Raw genomic sequence first — 21,132 nt, 5'->3', positions numbered from 1 at the left:
GTTTCTTTTTAACCCCCCACAATGTGGCACCTTGGTCAACATTGTTGTTTTTTAAAGTACCTTATAAATAAAGTTGTATTGTATTGTGTCATACCTAATTAAATAGTATTAAACAGAATTGTACAAAATGAAATTGTATTGTATATCAGATGGTATCACATAGTTTCCTATCTCATGGTAACCTTATTGAATGATTTCAAATTATATTGAATTGCATGGTGTGGAATCACATTGTATCATATTGCATGGTATCAAATTGAATTGTTATGTATTTAGTGGTATTGCAATGCCATCCATCCATTTTCTACCGCTTATCCGGGGTCGGAGCAGCAAAAGCTCTACTCTGATCTCCTCCCGGATGACCGAGCTCCTCACCCTATTTCTAAGGGAGAGCCCGGCCACCCTGCGGAGGAAACCCATTTCAGCCGCCTGTATACGAGATCTGCTTCTTTCGGTCACGACCCACAGCTCATGACCATAGGTGAGGGTAGGAACGTAGATCGACTGGTAAATGGAGAGCTTCGCCTTCTGGCTCAGCTCCTTCTTCACCACGACAGACCGGCGCAGAGTCCACATTACTGCAGACGCCGCACCGATCCGTCTGTCGATCTCACGCTCCATCCTTCCCTCACTCGTGAACAAGACCCCGAGATATTTAAACTCCTCCACTTGAGGCAGGACCTGACCCCCGACCCAGAGAGGGCAATCCACCCTATTCCGGCTGAGGACCATGGTCTCAGATTTGGAGGTGCTGATTCTCATCCCAGCCGCTTCACACTCAGCCGCGAATCGCTCAAGCGAGAGCTGGAGATCACGACCAGATGAAGCCAACAGGACCACGTCATCTGCAAAAGGCAGGGACCCAATCCTGAGGCCACCAAGTCGGATCCCCTCAACCCCTCGGCTGCGCCTAGAAATTCTGTCCATATAAGTTATGAACAGAATCGGTGATAAAGGACAGCCTTGGCGGAGTCCAACCCTCACCGGAAACGAATCCGACTTACTGCCGGCAATGTGGACCAAGCTCTGACACCTGTCGTACAGGGACCGGACAGCTCGTACAAGGGGGTCCGGTACCCCATACTCCCGGAGTATCCCCCACAGGAGCCCCCGGGGGACACGGTCAAACGCCTTCTCCAGGTCCACAAAGCACATGTAGACTGGTTGGGTAAACTCCCATGCCCCCTCCAGGACCCCAAAGAGGGTAAAGAGCAATGCATTGCATCATATTACATTGAATGATATCAAATTGTATTATTGCATATCATATTATTGTATCACATCATATGGAATTGTATTACATCATGCAACCCAACACTTACAAATAGCCAGCTGAACAACTGGGGACACATGGAGTGTATTGGTTATGTCACTGAGCTCAGCATCATGAATATTCAGTATTCTAGCTTCATGATGTCTGAAAATTAGAGGATCAGATGGTCTCACATTGTTTGCAGGTCAGGCTCCAGCCAGCAGGGGGTGTCAGAGCACAAGCCCAGTCTGGAGGAAACGGTAGAGTCTCTGTTCAGATGTCTGCGGGAGAAGAGGCAGACCCTTGGTCTGCCAGACAACATGAAGGTGGGTGTTATGGCCTGACAGGTACGAGTGGAAACTCCTCTGCTGAGTTTCCTCCTCTGATGGTCTGATATTGGTCTGCAGGAGATGACCCAGGCTCAGATGGTGCTGGAGAAGATCACACTGCAGAAATGTCTGCTGTACTTTGAAAGTCTGCACGGCCGACCGGTGAGTACCACCCACTCATCCCTGCCCACTCATCCCTGCCCACTCGTCCCTGCCCACTCGTCCCTGCCCACTCGTCCCTGCCCACTCGTCTCTGCCCACTCGTCCCTGCCCACTCGTCCCTGCCCACTCGTCCCTGCCCACTCGTCTCTGCCCACTCATCTCTGCCCACTCGTCCCTGCCCACTCATCCCTGCCCACTCATCTCTGACTACTGCCCACTCGTCTCTGCCCACTCATCCCTGCCCACTCGTCCCTGCCCACTCGTCTCTGCCCACTCGTCCCTGCCCACTTGTCTCTGCCCACTCGTTCCTGCCCACTCGTCTCTGCCCACTCGTCTCTGCCCACTCGTCCCTGCCCACTCGTCCCTGACTACTCGTCCCTGCCCACTCGTCCCTGCCCACTCGTCCCTGCCCACTCGTCCCTGCCCACTTGTCCCTGCCCATTCGTCTCTGCCCACTCGTCCCTGCCCACTCGTCTCTGCTCACTCGTCCCTGCCCACTCGTCCCTGCCCACTCTTCCTTGACCACTCGTCCTTGACCACTCGTCCTTTACCACTCGTCCTTGACCACTCCTCCCTGCCCACTCTTCCCTGCCCACTAGTCCCTGCCCACTCTTCCCTGACCACTCGTCCCTGCCCACTCGTCCCTGACCACTCATCCCTGCCCACTCGTCCCTTCCCACTCGTCTCTGCCCACTCGTCTCTTCCCACTCGTCCCTGCCCACTAGTCCCTGCCTACTCGTCTCTGCCCACTCATCCCTGATTACTCGTCTCTGCCCACTCGTCCCTGCCCACTCGTCTCTGCCCACTCGTCTCTGCTCACTCGTCTCTGCTCACTCGTCCCTGCCCACTCGTCCCTGCCCACTCTTCCTTGACCACTCGTCCTTGACCACTCGTCCTTTACCACTCGTCCTTGACCACTCCTCCCTGCCCACTCTTCCCTGCCCACTAGTCCCTGCCCACTCTTCCCTGACCACTCGTCCCTGCCCACTCGTCCCTGACCACTCATCCCTGCCCACTCGTCCCTTCCCACTCGTCTCTGCCCACTCGTCCCTTCCCACTCGTCTCTGCCCACTCGTCTCTTCCCACTCGTCCCTGCCCACTAGTCCCTGCCTACTCGTCTCTGCCCACTCATCCCTGATTACTCGTCTCTGCCCACTCATCCCTGCCCACACGTCTCTGCCCACTCGTCTCTGCTCACTTATCCCTGCCCACTCGTCCCTGCCCTCTCGTCCCTGCCCACTCGTCCCTGCCCACTCGTCTCTGCCCACTCGTCCCTGCCCAATCGTCCCTGACTACTCGCTCCTGACTTCTCGTCCCTGCCCACTCGTCCCTGCCCACTTGTCTCTGCCCACTCGTTCCTGCCCACTCGTCCCTGCCCACTCGTCTCTGCCCACTCGTCCCTGCCCACTCGTCCCTGACTACTCGTCCCTGCCCTCTCGTCCCTGCCCACTCGTCCCTGCCCACTCGTCTCTGCCCACTCGTCCCTGCCCACTCGTCCCTGACTACTCTCCCTGCCGATTCTTCCCTGCCCACTCGTCTCTGACTACTCGTCTCTGCCCACTCGTCCCTGCCCACTCGTCCCTGCCCACTCGTCTCTGCCCACTCATCCCTGCCCACTCGTCCCTGCCCACTCGTCCCTGCCCACTCGTCTCTGCCCACTCATCCCTGCCCACTCGTCCCTGCCCACTCGTCCCTGCCCACTCGTCTCTGCCCACTCATCCCTGCCCACTCGTCCCTGCCCACTCGTCTCTGCCCACTCGTCCCTGCCCACTTGTCTCTGCCCACTCGTTCCTGCCCACTCGTCCCTGCCCACTCGTCTCTGCCCACTCGTCCCTGCCCACTCGTCCCTGACTACTCGTCCCTGCCCTCTCGTCCCTGCCCACTCGTCCCTGCCCACTCGTCTCTGCCCACTCGTCCCTGCCCACTCGTCCCTGACTACTCTCCCTGCCGATTCTTCCCTGCCCACTCGTCTCTGACTACTCGTCTCTGCCCACTCGTCCCTGCCCACTCGTCCCTGCCCACTCGTCTCTGCCCACTCATCCCTGCCCACTCGTCCCTGCCCACTCGTCCCTGCCCACTCGTCTCTGCCCACTCATCCCTGCCCACTCGTCCCTGCCCACTCGTCCCTGCCCACTCGTCTCTGCCCACTCATCCCTGCCCACTCGTCCCTGCCCACTCGTCTCTGCCCACTCGTCCCTGCCCACTCATCCCTGCCCACTCGTCCCTGCCCACTAGTCCCTGCCCACTCGTCTCTGCCCACTCATCCCTGATTACTCGTCTCTGCCCACTCGTCCCTGCCCACTCGTTCCTGCCCACTCGTCCCTGCCCACTCGTCTCTGCCCACTCGTCCCTGACTACTCGCTCCTGACTACTCGTCCCTGCCCACTCGTCCCTGACTACTCGTCTCTGACCACTCGTCCCTGCCCACCCGTCCCTGCCCACTCGTCCCTGCCCAATCGTCCCTGACTACTCGCTCCTGACTTCTTGTCCCTGCCCACTCGTCCCTGACTACTCGTCCTTGAAGACTCGTCCTTGACCACTCGTCCCTGCCCACTAGTCCCTGCCCACTCGTCCCTGCCCACTTGTCCCTGCCCATTCGTCTCTGCCCACTCGTCCCTGCCCACTCTTCCCTGCCCACTAGTCCCTGCCCACTCTTCCCTGACCACTCGTCCCTGCCCACTCGTCCCTGACCACTCATCCCTGCCCACTCGTCCCTTCCCACTCGTCTCTGCCCACTCGTCTCTTCCCACTCGTCCCTGCCCACTAGTCCCTGCCTACTCGTCTCTGCCCACTCATCCCTGATTACTCGTCTCTGCCCACTCGTCCCTGCCCACTCGTCTCTGCCCACTCGTCTCTGCTCACTCGTCTCTGCTCACTCGTCCCTGCCCACTCGTCCCTGCCCACTCTTCCTTGACCACTCGTCCTTGACCACTCGTCCTTTACCACTCGTCCTTGACCACTCCTCCCTGCCCACTCTTCCCTGCCCACTAGTCCCTGCCCACTTGTCTCTGCCCACTCGTTCCTGCCCACTCGTCCCTGCCCACTCGTCTCTGCCCACTCGTCCCTGCCCACTCGTCCCTGACTACTCGTCCCTGCCCTCTCGTCCCTGCCCACTCGTCCCTGCCCACTCGTCTCTGCCCACTCGTCCCTGCCCACTCGTCCCTGACTACTCTCCCTGCCGATTCTTCCCTGCCCACTCGTCTCTGACTACTCGTCTCTGCCCACTCGTCCCTGCCCACTCGTCCCTGCCCACTCGTCTCTGCCCACTCATCCCTGCCCACTCGTCCCTGCCCACTCGTCCCTGCCCACTCGTCTCTGCCCACTCATCCCTGCCCACTCGTCCCTGCCCACTCGTCCCTGCCCACTCGTCTCTGCCCACTCATCCCTGCCCACTCGTCCCTGCCCACTCGTCTCTGCCCACTCGTCCCTGCCCACTTGTCTCTGCCCACTCGTTCCTGCCCACTCGTCCCTGCCCACTCGTCTCTGCCCACTCGTCCCTGCCCACTCGTCCCTGACTACTCGTCCCTGCCCTCTCGTCCCTGCCCACTCGTCCCTGCCCACTCGTCTCTGCCCACTCGTCCCTGCCCACTCGTCCCTGACTACTCTCCCTGCCGATTCTTCCCTGCCCACTCGTCTCTGACTACTCGTCTCTGCCCACTCGTCCCTGCCCACTCGTCCCTGCCCACTCGTCTCTGCCCACTCATCCCTGCCCACTCGTCCCTGCCCACTCGTCCCTGCCCACTCGTCTCTGCCCACTCATCCCTGCCCACTCGTCCCTGCCCACTCGTCCCTGCCCACTCGTCTCTGCCCACTCATCCCTGCCCACTCGTCCCTGCCCACTCGTCTCTGCCCACTCGTCCCTGCCCACTCATCCCTGCCCACTCGTCCCTGCCCACTAGTCCCTGCCCACTCGTCTCTGCCCACTCATCCCTGATTACTCGTCTCTGCCCACTCGTCCCTGCCCACTCGTTCCTGCCCACTCGTCCCTGCCCACTCGTCTCTGCCCACTCGTCCCTGACTACTCGCTCCTGACTACTCGTCCCTGCCCACTCGTCCCTGACTACTCGTCTCTGACCACTCGTCCCTGCCCACCCGTCCCTGCCCACTCGTCCCTGCCCAATCGTCCCTGACTACTCGCTCCTGACTTCTCGTCCCTGCCCACTCGTCCCTGACTACTCGTCCTTGAAGACTCGTCCTTGACCACTCGTCCCTGCCCACTAGTCCCTGCCCACTCGTCCCTGCCCACTTGTCCCTGCCCATTCGTCTCTGCCCACTCGTCCCTGCCCACTCTTCCCTGCCCACTAGTCCCTGCCCACTCTTCCCTGACCACTCGTCCCTGCCCACTCGTCCCTGACCACTCATCCCTGCCCACTCGTCCCTTCCCACTCGTCTCTGCCCACTCGTCTCTTCCCACTCGTCCCTGCCCACTAGTCCCTGCCTACTCGTCTCTGCCCACTCATCCCTGATTACTCGTCTCTGCCCACTCGTCCCTGCCCACTCGTCTCTGCCCACTCGTCTCTGCTCACTCGTCTCTGCTCACTCGTCCCTGCCCACTCGTCCCTGCCCACTCTTCCTTGACCACTCGTCTCTGCCCACTCGTCCCTGCCCAATCGTCCCTGACTACTCGCTCCTGACTTCTCGTCCCTGCCCACTCGTCCCTGCCCACTTGTCTCTGCCCACTCGTTCCTGCCCACTCGTCCCTGCCCACTCGTCTCTGCCCACTCGTCCCTGCCCACTCGTCCCTGACTACTCGTCCCTGCCCTCTCGTCCCTGCCCACTCGTCCCTGCCCACTCGTCTCTGCCCACTCGTCCCTGCCCACTCGTCCCTGACTACTCTCCCTGCCGATTCTTCCCTGCCCACTCGTCTCTGACTACTCGTCTCTGCCCACTCGTCCCTGCCCACTCGTCCCTGCCCACTCGTCTCTGCCCACTCATCCCTGCCCACTCGTCCCTGCCCACTCGTCCCTGCCCACTCGTCTCTGCCCACTCATCCCTGCCCACTCGTCCCTGCCCACTCGTCCCTGCCCACTCGTCTCTGCCCACTCATCCCTGCCCACTCGTCCCTGCCCACTCGTCTCTGCCCACTCGTCCCTGCCCACTTGTCTCTGCCCACTCGTTCCTGCCCACTCGTCCCTGCCCACTCGTCTCTGCCCACTCGTCCCTGCCCACTCGTCCCTGACTACTCGTCCCTGCCCTCTCGTCCCTGCCCACTCGTCCCTGCCCACTCGTCTCTGCCCACTCGTCCCTGCCCACTCGTCCCTGACTACTCTCCCTGCCGATTCTTCCCTGCCCACTCGTCCCTGCCCACTAGTCCCTGCCCACTCGTCTCTGCCCACTCATCCCTGCCCACTCGTCCCTGCCCACTCGTCTCTGCCCACTCGTCCCTGCCCACTCATCCCTGCCCACTCGTCCCTGCCCACTAGTCCCTGCCCACTCGTCTCTGCCCACTCATCCCTGATTACTCGTCTCTGCCCACTCGTCCCTGCCCACTCGTTCCTGCCCACTCGTCCCTGCCCACTCGTCTCTGCCCACTCGTCCCTGACTACTCGCTCCTGACTACTCGTCCCTGCCCACTCGTCCCTGACTACTCGTCTCTGACCACTCGTCCCTGCCCACCCGTCCCTGCCCACTCGTCCCTGCCCAATCGTCCCTGACTACTCGCTCCTGACTTCTCGTCCCTGCCCACTCGTCCCTGACTACTCGTCCTTGAAGACTCGTCCTTGACCACTCGTCCCTGCCCACTAGTCCCTGCCCACTCGTCCCTGCCCACTTGTCCCTGCCCATTCGTCTCTGCCCACTCGTCCCTGCCCACTCTTCCCTGCCCACTAGTCCCTGCCCACTCTTCCCTGACCACTCGTCCCTGCCCACTCGTCCCTGACCACTCATCCCTGCCCACTCGTCCCTTCCCACTCGTCTCTGCCCACTCGTCTCTTCCCACTCGTCCCTGCCCACTAGTCCCTGCCTACTCGTCTCTGCCCACTCATCCCTGATTACTCGTCTCTGCCCACTCGTCCCTGCCCACTCGTCTCTGCCCACTCGTCTCTGCTCACTCGTCTCTGCTCACTCGTCCCTGCCCACTCGTCCCTGCCCACTCTTCCTTGACCACTCGTCCTTGACCACTCGTCCTTTACCACTCGTCCTTGACCACTCCTCCCTGCCCACTCTTCCCTGCCCACTAGTCCCTGCCCACTCTTCCCTGACCACTCGTCCCTGCCCACTCGTCCCTGACCACTCATCCCTGCCCACTCGTCCCTTCCCACTCGTCTCTGCCCACTCGTCCCTTCCCACTCGTCTCTGCCCACTCGTCTCTTCCCACTCGTCCCTGCCCACTAGTCCCTGCCTACTCGTCTCTGCCCACTCATCCCTGATTACTCGTCTCTGCCCACTCATCCCTGCCCACACGTCTCTGCCCACTCGTCTCTGCTCACTTATCCCTGCCCACTCGTCCCTGCCCTCTCGTCCCTGCCCACTCGTCCCTGCCCACTCGTCTCTGCCCACTCGTCCCTGCCCAATCGTCCCTGACTACTCGCTCCTGACTTCTCGTCCCTGCCCACTCGTCCCTGCCCACTTGTCTCTGCCCACTCGTTCCTGCCCACTCGTCCCTGCCCACTCGTCTCTGCCCACTCGTCCCTGCCCACTCGTCCCTGACTACTCGTCCCTGCCCTCTCGTCCCTGCCCACTCGTCCCTGCCCACTCGTCTCTGCCCACTCGTCCCTGCCCACTCGTCCCTGACTACTCTCCCTGCCGATTCTTCCCTGCCCACTCGTCTCTGACTACTCGTCTCTGCCCACTCGTCCCTGCCCACTCGTCCCTGCCCACTCGTCTCTGCCCACTCATCCCTGCCCACTCGTCCCTGCCCACTCGTCCCTGCCCACTCGTCTCTGCCCACTCATCCCTGCCCACTCGTCCCTGCCCACTCGTCCCTGCCCACTCGTCTCTGCACACTCATCCCTGCCCACTCGTCCCTGCCCACTCGTCTCTGCCCACTCGTCCCTGCCCACTTGTCTCTGCCCACTCGTTCCTGCCCACTCGTCCCTGCCCACTCGTCTCTGCCCACTCGTCCCTGCCCACTCGTCCCTGACTACTCGTCCCTGCCCTCTCGTCCCTGCCCACTCGTCCCTGCCCACTCGTCTCTGCCCACTCGTCCCTGCCCACTCGTCCCTGACTACTCTCCCTGCCGATTCTTCCCTGCCCACTCGTCTCTGACTACTCGTCTCTGCCCACTCGTCCCTGCCCACTCGTCCCTGCCCACTCGTCTCTGCCCACTCATCCCTGCCCACTCGTCCCTGCCCACTCGTCCCTGCCCACTCGTCTCTGCCCACTCATCCCTGCCCACTCGTCCCTGCCCACTCGTCCCTGCCCACTCGTCTCTGCCCACTCATCCCTGCCCACTCGTCCCTGCCCACTCGTCTCTGCCCACTCGTCCCTGCCCACTCATCCCTGCCCACTCGTCCCTGCCCACTAGTCCCTGCCCACTCGTCTCTGCCCACTCATCCCTGATTACTCGTCTCTGCCCACTCGTCCCTGCCCACTCGTTCCTGCCCACTCGTCCCTGCCCACTCGTCTCTGCCCACTCGTCCCTGACTACTCGCTCCTGACTACTCGTCCCTGCCCACTCGTCCCTGACTACTCGTCTCTGACCACTCGTCCCTGCCCACCCGTCCCTGCCCACTCGTCCCTGCCCAATCGTCCCTGACTACTCGCTCCTGACTTCTCGTCCCTGCCCACTCGTCCCTGACTACTCGTCCTTGAAGACTCGTCCTTGACCACTCGTCCCTGCCCACTAGTCCCTGCCCACTCGTCCCTGCCCACTTGTCCCTGCCCATTCGTCTCTGCCCACTCGTCCCTGCCCACTCGTCTCTGCTCACTCGTCCCTGCCCACTCGTCCCTGCCCACTCTTCCTTGACCACTCGTCCTTGACCACTCGTCCTTTACCACTCGTCCTTGACCACTCCTCCCTGCCCACTCTTCCCTGCCCACTCATCCCTGATTACTCGTCTCTGCCCACTCATCCCTGCCCACCCGTCTCTGCCCACTCGTCTCTGCTCACTTATCCCTGCCCACTCGTCCCTGCCCACTCGTCCCTGCCCACTCGTCCCTGACTACTCGTCCCTGCCCACTCGTCCCTGCCCACTCGTCCCTGCCCACTTGTCCCTGCCCATTCGTCTCTGCCCACTCGTCCCTGCCCACTCGTCTCTGCTCACTCGTCCCTGCCCACTCGTCCCTGCCCACTCTTCCTTGACCACTCGTCCTTGACCACTCGTCCTTTACCACTCGTCCTTGACCACTCCTCCCTGCCCACTCTTCCCTGCCCACTAGTCCCTGCCCACTCTTCCCTGACCACTCGTCCCTGCCCACTCGTCCCTGACCACTCATCCCTGCCCACTCGTCCCTTCCCACTCGTCTCTGCCCACTCGTCTCTTCCCACTCGTCCCTGCCCACTAGTCCCTGCCTACTCGTCTCTGCCCACTCATCCCTGATTACTCGTCTCTGCCCACTCGTCCCTGCCCACTCGTCTCTGCCCACTCGTCTCTGCTCACTCGTCTCTGCTCACTCGTCCCTGCCCACTCGTCCCTGCCCACTCTTCCTTGACCACTCGTCCTTGACCACTCGTCCTTTACCACTCGTCCTTGACCACTCCTCCCTGCCCACTCTTCCCTGCCCACTAGTCCCTGCCCACTCTTCCCTGACCACTCGTCCCTGCCCACTCGTCCCTGACCACTCATCCCTGCCCACTCGTCCCTTCCCACTCGTCTCTGCCCACTCGTCTCTTCCCACTCGTCCCTGCCCACTAGTCCCTGCCTACTCGTCTCTGCCCACTCATCCCTGATTACTCGTCTCTGCCCACTCATCCCTGCCCACACGTCTCTGCCCACTCGTCTCTGCTCACTTATCCCTGCCCACTCGTCCCTGCCCTCTCGTCCCTGCCCACTCGTCCCTGCCCACTCGTCTCTGCCCACTCGTCCCTGCCCAATCGTCCCTGACTACTCGCTCCTGACTTCTCGTCCCTGCCCACTCGTCCCTGCCCACTTGTCTCTGCCCACTCGTTCCTGCCCACTCGTCCCTGCCCACTCGTCTCTGCCCACTCGTCCCTGCCCACTCGTCCCTGACTACTCGTCCCTGCCCTCTCGTCCCTGCCCACTCGTCCCTGCCCACTCGTCTCTGCCCACTCGTCCCTGCCCACTCGTCCCTGACTACTCTCCCTGCCGATTCTTCCCTGCCCACTCGTCTCTGACTACTCGTCTCTGCCCACTCGTCCCTGCCCACTCGTCCCTGCCCACTCGTCTCTGCCCACTCATCCCTGCCCACTCGTCCCTGCCCACTCGTCCCTGCCCACTCGTCTCTGCCCACTCATCCCTGCCCACTCGTCCCTGCCCACTCGTCCCTGCCCACTCGTCTCTGCCCACTCATCCCTGCCCACTCGTCCCTGCCCACTCGTCTCTGCCCACTCGTCCCTGCCCACTTGTCTCTGCCCACTCGTTCCTGCCCACTCGTCCCTGCCCACTCGTCTCTGCCCACTCGTCCCTGCCCACTCGTCCCTGACTACTCGTCCCTGCCCTCTCGTCCCTGCCCACTCGTCCCTGCCCACTCGTCTCTGCCCACTCGTCCCTGCCCACTCGTCCCTGACTACTCTCCCTGCCGATTCTTCCCTGCCCACTCGTCTCTGACTACTCGTCTCTGCCCACTCGTCCCTGCCCACTCGTCCCTGCCCACTCGTCTCTGCCCACTCATCCCTGCCCACTCGTCCCTGCCCACTCGTCCCTGCCCACTCGTCTCTGCCCACTCATCCCTGCCCACTCGTCCCTGCCCACTCGTCCCTGCCCACTCGTCTCTGCCCACTCATCCCTGCCCACTCGTCCCTGCCCACTCGTCTCTGCCCACTCGTCCCTGCCCACTCATCCCTGCCCACTCGTCCCTGCCCACTAGTCCCTGCCCACTCGTCTCTGCCCACTCATCCCTGATTACTCGTCTCTGCCCACTCGTCCCTGCCCACTCGTTCCTGCCCACTCGTCCCTGCCCACTCGTCTCTGCCCACTCGTCCCTGACTACTCGCTCCTGACCACTCGTCCCTGCCCACTCGTCCCTGACTACTCGTCTCTGACCACTCGTCCCTGCCCACCCGTCCCTGCCCACTCGTCCCTGCCCAATCGTCCCTGACTACTCGCTCCTGACTTCTCGTCCCTGCCCACTCGTCCCTGACTACTCGTCCTTGAAGACTCGTCCTTGACCACTCGTCCCTGCCCACTAGTCCCTGCCCACTCGTCCCTGCCCACTTGTCCCTGCCCATTCGTCTCTGCCCACTCGTCCCTGCCCACTCGTCTCTGCTCACTCGTCCCTGCCCACTCGTCCCTGCCCACTCTTCCTTGACCACTCGTCCTTGACCACTCGTCCTTTACCACTCGTCCTTGACCACTCCTCCCTGCCCACTCTTCCCTGCCCACTCATCCCTGATTACTCGTCTCTGCCCACTCATCCCTGCCCACACGTCTCTGCCCACTCGTCTCTGCTCACTTATCCCTGCCCACTCGTCCCTGCCCACTCGTCCCTGCCCACTCGTCCCTGCCCTCTCGTCCCTGCCCACTCGTCCCTGCCCACTCGTCTCTGCCCACTCGTCCCTGCCCACTCGTCCCTGACTACTCGTCCCTGCCGATTCTTCCCTGCCCACTCGTCTCTGACTACTCGTCCCTGCCCACTCGTCCCTGCCCACTCATCCCTGATTACTCGTCTCTGCCCACTCGTCCCTGCCCACACGTCTCTACCCACTCGTCTCTGCCCACTCATCCCTGCCCACTCGTCCCTGCCCACTCGTCCCTGCCCACTCATCTCTGCCCACTCATCCCTGCCCACTCGTCCCTGCCCACTCGTCCCTGCCCACTCGTCTCTGCCCACTCATCCCTGCCCACTCGTCCCTGCCCACTCGTCTCTGCCCACTCATCCCTGCCCACTTGTCCCTGACTACTCGTCCCTGCCCTCTCGTCCCTGCCCACTCGTCCCTGCCCACTCGTCTCTGCCCACTCGTCCCTGCCCACTCGTCCCTGACTACTCTCCCTGCCGATTCTTCCCTGCCCACTCGTCTCTGACTACTCGTCTCTGCCCACTCGTCCCTGCCCACTCGTCCCTGCCCACTCGTCTCTGCCCACTCATCCCTGCCCACTCGTCCCTGCCCACTCGTCCCTGCCCACTCGTCTCTGCCCACTCATCCCTGCCCACTCGTCCCTGCCCACTCGTCCCTGCCCACTCGTCTCTGCCCACTCATCCCTGCCCACTCGTCCCTGCCCACTCGTCTCTGCCCACTCGTCCCTGCCCACTCATCCCTGCCCACTCGTCCCTGCCCACTAGTCCCTGCCCACTCGTCTCTGCCCACTCATCCCTGATTACTCGTCTCTGCCCACTCGTCCCTGCCCACTCGTTCCTGCCCACTCGTCCCTGCCCACTCGTCTCTGCCCACTCGTCCCTGACTACTCGCTCCTGACTACTCGTCCCTGCCCACTCGTCCCTGACTACTCGTCTCTGACCACTCGTCCCTGCCCACTCGTCCCTGCCCACTCGTCCCTGCCCACCCGTCCCTGCCCACTCGTCCCTGCCCAATCGTCCCTGACTACTCGCTCCTGACTTCTCGTCCCTGCCCACTCGTCCCTGACTACTCGTCCTTGAAGACTCGTCCTTGACCACTCGTCCCTGCCCACTAGTCCCTGCCCACTCGTCCCTGCCCACTTGTCCCTGCCCATTCGTCTCTGCCCACTCGTCCCTGCCCACTCGTCTCTGCTCACTCGTCCCTGCCCACTCGTCCCTGCCCACTCTTCCTTGACCACTCGTCCTTGACCACTCGTCCTTTACCACTCGTCCTTGACCACTCCTCCCTGCCCACTCTTCCCTGCCCACTCATCCCTGATTACTCGTCTCTGCCCACTCATCCCTGCCCACACGTCTCTGCCCACTCGTCTCTGCTCACTTATCCCTGCCCACTCGTCCCTGCCCACTCGTCCCTGCCCACTCGTCCCTGCCCTCTCGTCCCTGCCCACTCGTCCCTGCCCACTCGTCTCTGCCCACTCGTCCCTGCCCACTCGTCCCTGACTACTCGTCCCTGCCGATTCTTCCCTGCCCACTCGTCTCTGACTACTCGTCCCTGCCCACTCGTCCCTGCCCACTCATCCCTGATTACTCGTCTCTGCCCACTCGTCCCTGCCCACACGTCTCTACCCACTCGTCTCTGCCCACTCATCCCTGCCCACTCGTCCCTGCCCACTCGTCCCTGCCCACTCATCTCTGCCCACTCATCCCTGCCCACTCGTCCCTGCCCACTCGTCCCTGCCCACTCGTCTCTGCCCACTCATCCCTGCCCACTCGTCCCTGCCCACTCGTCCCTGCCCACTCGTCTCTGCCCACTCATCCCTGCCCACTCGTCCCTGCCCACTCGTCTCTGCCCACTCGTCCCTGCCCACTCATCCCTGCCCACTCGTCCCTGCCCACTAGTCCCTGCCCACTCGTCTCTGCCCACTCATCCCTGATTACTCGTCTCTGCCCACTCGTCCCTGCCCACTCGTTCCTGCCCACTCGTCTCTGACTACTCGTTCCATCCCACTCGTCCCTGACCACTCATCCCTGCCCACTCGTCCCTTCCCACTCCTCTCTGCCCACTCGTCTCTTCCCACTCGTCCCTGCCCACTAGTCCCTGCCCACTCGTCTCTGCCCACTCATCCCTGCCCACTACTCCTTGCCCACTCGTCCCTGCCCACTCGTCTCTGCCCACTCGTCCCTGACTACTCGCTCCTGACTACTCGTCCCTGCCCACTCGTCTCTGACTACTCGTCCCTGCCCACTCGTCCCTGACCACTCATCCCTGCCCACTCGTCCCTTCCCACTCCTCTCTGCCCACTCGTCTCTTCCCACTCGTCCCTGCCCACTAGTCCCTGCCCACTCGTCTCTGCCCACTCATCCCTGCCCACTACTCCTTGCCCACTCGTCTCTGCCCACTCGTCTCTGCCCACTCGTCCCTGCCCACTAGTCCCTGCCCACTCGTTTCTGCCCACTCGTCCCTGCCCACTCGTCCCTGCCCACTCGTCTCTGCCCACTCGTCCCTGCCCACTCGTCCCTGACTACTCGTCTCTGCCCACTCGTCCCTGCCCACTCGTCCCTGCCCACTCGTCTCTGCCCACTCGTCCCTGCCCACTCGTTCCTGCCCACTCGTCTCTGACTACTCGTCCCTGCCCACTCATCCCTGCCCACTCGTCTCTGCCCACTCGTCTCTTCCCACTCGTCCCTGCCCACTAGTCCATGCCCACTCGTCTCTGCCCACTCATCCCTGCCCACTCGTCTCTGCCCACTCGTCCTTGACCACTCGTCCTTGACCACTTGTCCTTGACCACTCGTCCCTGCCCACTCGTCCCTGCCCACACGTCCTTGACCACTCGTCCCTGCCCACACGTCCCTGCCCACTCGTCCCTGCCCACTCGTCCCTGTCCACTCGTCTCTGCCCACTCGTCCCTGACTACTCATCCCTGCCCACTCGTCCCTGCCCACTCATCCCTGCCCACTCATCCTTGACCACTCTTATCCAGACTTTCAGGGAAGACTCAGCAAATGGTCAAAAAGAAACCTTTTTAGAAGTCTCATGAGGTTGGGATTTGTGGTGACAAAGAGGTTGGACTCAACGGAGACGCGACAGAGAAACCAGAAATGATTAAACCTTTAAACTTCCATGAGATCTCCTGCAGTTTATTTCTTCTACCATCAGAACCAGCAGTGTGTAACTGTGATTGATGTGACCCTCCAGCTGGTCTACGGAGGTTTTCCAGCATTTCTATCCATCCAGGAGGTTTACAATCCAGACACAACATGTAGTGTTTATTTTCCAGATGATAAATCCACAATGATTCATGATAACACCATTATTTATCACATCTTCATCACCATCACTACCATGTTGCTAAGAGACCTCTATTTTCACCTGGACATGATGATGAAGACGCTTTCTGTCAGACTTTCCACCAATCAACTTAACTCAACTTTAAAACAACCAAAGTTAGGACAAAGTGCTGTACATCAGCCAAAAATTACAAGATAATTAAATAACATGATAAAACAATAGATCATACAAGAAATAAAAAATAAAATAATCAAACAAAATGAATAAATAGTGAATAAAACCAAAATTAAAACCACACTTTAACACTCTGACCAGAAGCAGACTCACATTGGGTTAAAGGCCAAGGAATAAAAATGGGTTTTAAGATGAGTTGTAAAAATGGACAGTGAGGAGGCTTATGTAATGTGGAGGGGAAGCTCAGTTTAGAACAGAAAAAGCTCTGTCCCCTCCGAGCTTCAGTTTGGACCTCGGTACGTCCAGGAGCTGCAGGTCAGCAGACCTGAGGCACCGGGCAGGAGAGTGGAGGAGCTCAGAGAGGTGAGGAAGGACCAGAACGTTTAGAGATTTAAAAACAAATAAAAAATTAAGATGAATCCTGTAGGTCCCTGGCAGCCTGTGGAGGGAGGCCAGGATGGGTGTTATGTGCTCCTTCTTACGTACTCCAGTTAGGAGGCGTGCCGCTGCGTTTTGCACCAACTGGAGACGTGCAAGGGAGGACTATCAATCAGAGCTTAAACTGACAGTAATGTCCAATCAGAAGCAGAAAAGATGAAGGATAATGTTTCTCTATGGCTGGAATGAAAACAAGAAGGTTTTTCTGAGGCACAATGTTCTTCTGATTGGATTCTATCCTGCTGTATCTACTAACACATTCATTTTACATCAACCCATAATCTCAGGATCTGACAGCTCAGGCTGGTAGACTTGGTTGTAAAACTGGTAAAGATGTGAATTTTTACAAATAAGATTTACTTTTCAATTTTACAGGAACAAAGGGTTGGAATTCACGACATACTGTTGTGTTTCTGTCTGTCAGGGAACGAAGCAGGAGAAGAACCTGGTGAAACCTCTGTACGACCGGTACCAGATGATCAAACATCTGCTGTGTGTCAGCCCCCCCATCACCACCATTGTAAGAAACACTCTCACTCCCCAGTCTTTCTCTAAATAATTCTTCCTCACCTGTCTGGAGGGAAGGCACAACGAATCCTGTCCTGACCAGTTTTGATCTTTTTCCAGCTGTTGTAATCTTTTTACTGCACAGCAGCAATGATGGATTGTAAAGGTGGAGGTCATTTCGGTCTTAATAACTTTATCTTTTAAACTTTCATCTTGTTTACTTCTCTCGACCATCTGCTCTAGCTGGTCCCCACACTGCCCCCTGCTGGTTTCTGGAGTTCTGCAGAACGTGTAGTGTTCATGTTTGAGGACGTGCAGAAACAACGACACGGATCATTGAAGGCAGGGCAGCAGATCCTGGAAAAACAGCTCCAGCAAGCTGCATTATAAAAATACACATTTCCAAATTCCAACCCCCACCAATCTACCCTCACCCGCCACAAAGCACAGAAACACGTAATGCTTGTTCCCGAGGATTCAGCAACGCCTGCACCTTATTTATTTCCACACAAGATCTCCTTCATTCCCAAAGACGAGGTCCTGACGTGGGTTGTGGGAGATTTTATAAGGGTCGCCAAATAAACTATTTTTGCTTCAGTTTGCAATATTGATCAAGATCTGAATGTGCACTTCATCTATCAGCCACAACAGGAAGCTGATCACCCCCCCCCCCCTTAGTTTCTTGGGGCTTCTGGCGGTCTGGCTCTGGGTAGCCAGACCTGTAACTGTTCATCATGCCTACAGTTGTAATTGTAACAGTGGACATACTGCAGTGCTTTGTCTACTAGGAGGAAGAGGAAGGTTCTGATGAAGACACTCTTAGCTCCTCGCTGGTTGACGAACGTCCAGTCCCCCCTCCTGGTAGAAAAACCTGGTCAGCCGTCGGCGAGGAAGACAGTGACCGTGACAGCGATCCAGCCTTCGTGTCCCCGATAGACGAGGTGAAGGCCGTCCGTCAGCAGGTTACTCTGACCACAACCAACCTGCATGAAGCATCCAGGTGAGTCTCCCAGACCACAACCTGGTCCCCATCATGCTGGTCCACATTCTCAGATGTCCCCGTGGTTTCTGATAACTTTCCTCCCACCGGTTCAGGTCTCAGCTGCTCCAGTGTCTGCGGGAGACCCGAGCTGAGAAGAAGATGAGGCGTAAAGTTCTGAAGGAGTTTGAGGAGGAATTTTACCGCCAGACTGGACGGTCTGTAAACGCACAGCCATGAGATAACTCTGCAGTCCACCAGTAAGGACCACGTCTCCCCTATCAGATCCCAAGGCTGGCTTTAGGCAGGGCAAGAGGGGCAACGGCCCCTTAAACACCTTGCCCCCTCAATTCAAATCCATCAAAAATGCATAAACTCCCTAAACGCTCTCTCCCCTCTGCACCGAGCTGCGTGCCCGTTGTACAGCATTGCGTTGTGGGACCCCCTTTCTCCTTCCAGTGAACAACCAATCAGCGTTTAGTAAATGAGTTGACAAGCAGGCTGATTTTTGGGCATCAGGTTTCTCCCCCTCACTGGCTGAGCTGCTGCAGCGGTAAAACTAAGGAAGTGAGGGAGTGAAACTTTGTTAAATACCTCTGAGTGATTTACATGGTGAGATAGGCTACTTAATAACTAATTAACAATAAATACAGTCGTATATAACTCCTATATGTTCTGTCAACAGAGGATTGTTGCTTTTTTAAGTGTGGGGGCCTGTCAGTGGATGTGTGTGCCATCCAGACACTGTAGAGTAGAGGACGAGTTTCTTCAATGAGAAAAAGAAAAAAAATCAACAAAATTAAGAAAAAAATGTAATGTTCTCTGTTTTTGTTGTTAGTTCTTGATTTTTATATAAATGTGAGGTTATCGTCTGAGGGACTGCCACCTTATTGTGTTCTGGAGTTTGATGTTCTGTCCTGTTTTGTTGTTAGGCTGAACTATCTCAGCTTAGTTTAATAGTTTAGTTTATTGTTATCAGGCTGTCTAATGAGACATTTGTTATGTCATTTGTTAAAACTTTGATGATTGATATGTGCTAGTTTTCTCTTATTTTAATGTATCTATAATATTTATATTGCATTTCCCCCCTGAGGGATCGCCACCGAATTGTGGTCAGGGGGTTTGGTGCCTCAGTGACCCTAAGAGCTACACCAGCAGGAGCTTTAGTTTCTGGTGGGACACCCACGCTGGACAGGTCTTTGGTTAAAGGCCTGACAAAGTGCAATCCATTTCTTCACACTTATAAACAACAATAACAACAACAAAAAAAGCTGAAGCATGACATGTACGCATGATGCCCCGTTCACATGTCTGCCTGCATGCATTCCTAGAGCCGGCCTTGGCAGAGTGGGGGTCGGTCAAAGATGAGGGTCCCTTCTGAGGACAGAGATCCTGTGTCTGAATGTGGGTCCCATCTTTGGCGGGTTGAGTCTGGTGAAAGGCTCACCAGGTGACTGGGGGCGTGGCTTTGCTTCTGGACCTGAGTTAACTGGTTTACGTTGTTCCTGCTGGTTTTCTACGTCCTATGTCTGATGACCTGGTCCTGGTTTTGTTCCCGATCAGAATCTGTCAGAAAGAGGACCGGACCCCGATGAAGGAGGAGTACCAGGAATACAAACAGCTGAAAGCCAAACTCCGCCTGCTGGAGGTCCTGCTCAGCAAACAGGACTTCAGCGAGACTCCTTGAAGATAACACTCGTCCAGCATGAGCCAAGCGCTGAGGCCAGCACTGATCTGATCTGAGTTCAAGACCAGTCTTACAAGAGTCTGGGACCTGGGTCCAAGACCGGTCTAAGACTGGTCTGACATCAGTAAAGGACATGCCAGATTGGAGTCTTGGACATGTCAGACACATGTTCAGAACTGTCTGAAACAAGTCCTGAAGCCTTCGGACCAGAGTCCAGAACCTGTCAGATCTGAGTCTAGGACTGGTCGGACCTGAGCCCTGGTCCAGCATCTTGGACTGAAGTGAACAGTAAGACCTGTTTCCTCTGTCTGATGTTCAGCTGTGTCGTTTCAGACCATAAAAATATATATATTTGGATCCAAATTATGTGATGCATCATGACAACATCATTAGGCAGGTTTAGACTACTAGAACGCACAACAATGACATCATGAAACACGTCCAGACCAGGGGGTCGCTTCATTTTCACAGCTGGAATACTGCAGTCAGTCAGCTGATGAGGACAAAGTGGCATGCAGGATGTAGATGTGTTACCATGACAGAGCTATTTAAAAAGGAAAAAGTATTTTTACCAAAAGTGTCCAAAGATGATATGCAGAGTTTTGTGGAAGAGTTTGTTTTCCAGGTTGATCAGAGACTGATGGGACCTGCAGTTGTTAGCATTAGCAGTAGAATAAGGCTGTCTGAATGTAGTGGGAAGGGGCTGACTGAAGCTACAGGGCTGAACATAAAACCTAGGTGTGCCATCTTTTATGTGACAAGCAGACAACCAAACGTAGCCCAGCTTAGTCCATCTGATGTCAGATGTCCAAACAGATTCCATCAGCATGTCCATCCATGGTAATGATATATAACTTGAACATTTCCAGTCTTCTGTGTTCCTGATGTCTCTGATGAAACATGACATTGGTTACTTCTCTGAGCCAGATGCCGACATCAGCATTAATGTGTCCACTCCCTAATGCTGCTGTGAATTCTGTCCTGTGATGTGCCACTTCTGTTCCACCTTTCTATCCAGACAATAAATATTTTTGCTATCAACAGTTCTGGTTTTGCTGGAGTCCCCCACTATCTACTTCATGCTACTACCAGGTTGCCTCTTCGTCGGGTCCACTTTCTAGTCCCGGGTTGGATCTCCTTTTTAATTCTTGGTGAAATAAAAACCATTCCTCTGAGATTTTGCACCATATTGACAAGAAGCATCACTTACTGCACATCCATCATGAGAATCTAATGTTCCAACCATAGACTGTAAAACAGGTGCATGGATCCTCCATGGTGTGCCCCACAGGTTTTGGAAAAGCTGAAGTAAAGCTCATTGGGCAGTTTCCACGTCGCCTTCTTGGCAGCGTCAGGGTTAGCTGTCTCTTCCAGAAAACACAAAAATAAGCAAAGAGCTAGAACTGAGGGGGTGGGGGGTGGATGACATCTATCAAAATCCAACCTGCCTGTAGTGAAGATCTAACCCAGAGCTAAAGGTGGCTAATCATGTAAAAAGAGGTAGGCAGGCTAATGCTAAGTTGCACCAGCCATAAAAAAGGGGACCAGCAAGATTGTGTAGGTAGGGTTGTGTGATCCATCCAAACCAGAAAAGGAACTTCTGTGCCTTCCAGCCAGTGTCTCCAAAGCCAGCTTTCATACAAAAAGTTTTCTGTTGCCATGTCATAGTTTCTCTTGGCTGGGCTTAAACAATAGGAAGAACACTGCTTTTATCTTGTCGGGCTCTGCCTTTGCCCA

The 21,132-nt window shown here is 57.7% G+C and overlaps 1 protein-coding gene across 1 annotated transcript in view; it reads left to right on the top strand.

Annotated features, from left to right (window-relative positions):
• The window catches only part of LOC306771501 (protein FAM13C-like), a gene marked incomplete at both ends in the record, with an annotated part of 101,689 nt that extends 82,294 nt beyond the window's left edge, over window positions 1-19,395 (top strand). Inside the window, 6 exons of the mRNA XM_079260667.1 lie at window positions 1,458-1,578; window positions 1,660-1,743; window positions 16,647-16,742; window positions 17,518-17,729; window positions 17,825-17,926; window positions 19,272-19,395. Of these exons, the coding sequence (XP_079116793.1) occupies window positions 1,458-1,578; window positions 1,660-1,743; window positions 16,647-16,742; window positions 17,518-17,729; window positions 17,825-17,926; window positions 19,272-19,395 (739 nt within the window). The remainder of the gene's footprint in view (window positions 1-1,457; window positions 1,579-1,659; window positions 1,744-16,646; window positions 16,743-17,517; window positions 17,730-17,824; window positions 17,927-19,271) is intronic.
• Between the last annotated feature and the right edge of the window lie 1,737 nt (window positions 19,396-21,132).

Source organism: Telmatherina bonti (genome assembly GCF_933228915.1).
Source record: "Telmatherina bonti genome assembly, chromosome: 21".
In the NCBI taxonomy this organism is placed as follows: Eukaryota; Metazoa; Chordata; class Actinopteri; order Atheriniformes; family Telmatherinidae; genus Telmatherina; species Telmatherina bonti.
This window is presented reverse-complemented; position numbering and strand designations above follow the sequence as displayed.